Source organism: Austrofundulus limnaeus, unplaced genomic scaffold, assembly GCF_001266775.1.
Source record: "Austrofundulus limnaeus strain Quisiro unplaced genomic scaffold, Austrofundulus_limnaeus-1.0 Scaffold457, whole genome shotgun sequence".
Lineage (NCBI taxonomy): Eukaryota > Metazoa > Chordata > Actinopteri > Cyprinodontiformes > Rivulidae > Austrofundulus > Austrofundulus limnaeus.
In genome coordinates this window covers 359,539-360,642 of record NW_013952859.1, presented here as the reverse complement: position 1 = coordinate 360,642, position 1,104 = coordinate 359,539, and the positions used below count along the sequence as shown (strand labels likewise).

The 1,104-nt window shown below is 47.5% G+C and overlaps 1 protein-coding gene across 1 annotated transcript in view; it reads right to left on the bottom strand.

Annotated features, from left to right (window-relative positions):
- Nucleotides 1-616, bottom strand: part of LOC106529634 (rho guanine nucleotide exchange factor 7) — a gene marked incomplete at its 3' end in the record, with an annotated part of 13,227 nt that extends 12,611 nt beyond the window's left edge. The window contains 1 exon segment of the mRNA XM_014025111.1: nucleotides 68-616. Within this exon segment, the coding sequence (XP_013880565.1) occupies nucleotides 68-232 (165 nt within the window).
- Nucleotides 617-1,104: the final 488 nt, after the last annotated feature.

Sequence of the window (1,104 nt, the reverse complement as noted above, 5' to 3'; positions counted from 1 at the left end):
GTGTGTGTGTGTGTGTGTGTGTGTGTGTGTGTGTGTGTGTGTGTGTGTGTGTGTGTGTGTTGTTTACCCTGCCACAGTCCCCGGGTCTGAGGCGCTCCAGCAGCCGGCACAGAGCCGCTCCATCCCGCAGAGACGTCCGGAGAAAAGCCTCCGGATCCGAGACGCTTTTCTTTGGGGACTCCAGGACCCCCAGAGTAATGAGCCACGTTACAGTCTGCTCGGCTGCGTTCATGGTGAACTCTCAGGTTATTAACAGCGCGCAGGGATCTGTCCAAACACGAGACTCCCTCTTTCAGACATTGAACCTAACTGGACTGGTCAGGCTGGGACGGAAGGAAGGAGGTGGAACTGAAACATGACGGCCTCCCTCGGACAGAGGATGACAGCATCACCTTGGTTTACACTCAGCTGCAGCTTCGGAGTCAAAACAGGAGTTGAGAGAACACTACTTCCTAAATTAGTTTTCAAAATAAAAGCATGCCGTTAAGTGGGTCAGTGGGCCTGGTTAAGTTTTCAAACTTTGATTTTGAAAGCTATGCCACCACACCTTTGCATCAGTGTTGTCAACTTAGCGACTTTGTCACTAGATCTAGCGACTTTATAGACCCCTCTAGCGACTTTTTTTTTTCTAAAAGCTACTAGCCACAAAATATAGCGATTTTTCCCGGTGTTTTAGAGACTTTTAAGAGCTTTAGTGACAGCGTTTTCCAAGCACTTTTTCCCTTTCCTCCGCAAGCAGCGAGCGCGGACGTGAGCCCCTACCCCTTCCTAAAGCCTCTTGCAGCACCCCCCACCCCTAACCCCACCCCCGGCTGAAGTCAGGGGAGAAGAGACCGCTGAAAATCAATCACGCATGCGCAAAGCTGTCACTGCTTCAGTCTGGTTTACAAAGTGGGATGTAATATTTAATATAATGTTTTTTTCTCTGGTACTGTCCCACTAAATCTCTGGACCCAGCTGTGTTTGACAGTCACTTCTTGACCTCTTCCTCCCTGTGTCTGGTGACGTCGAACTGTCTGCAGATTAAATTTAAGATTCCCACAAATTTAATTTATGTGAATCTAAGCATTAAAATTTATATATTTATTTTATTTCATTAAGTGT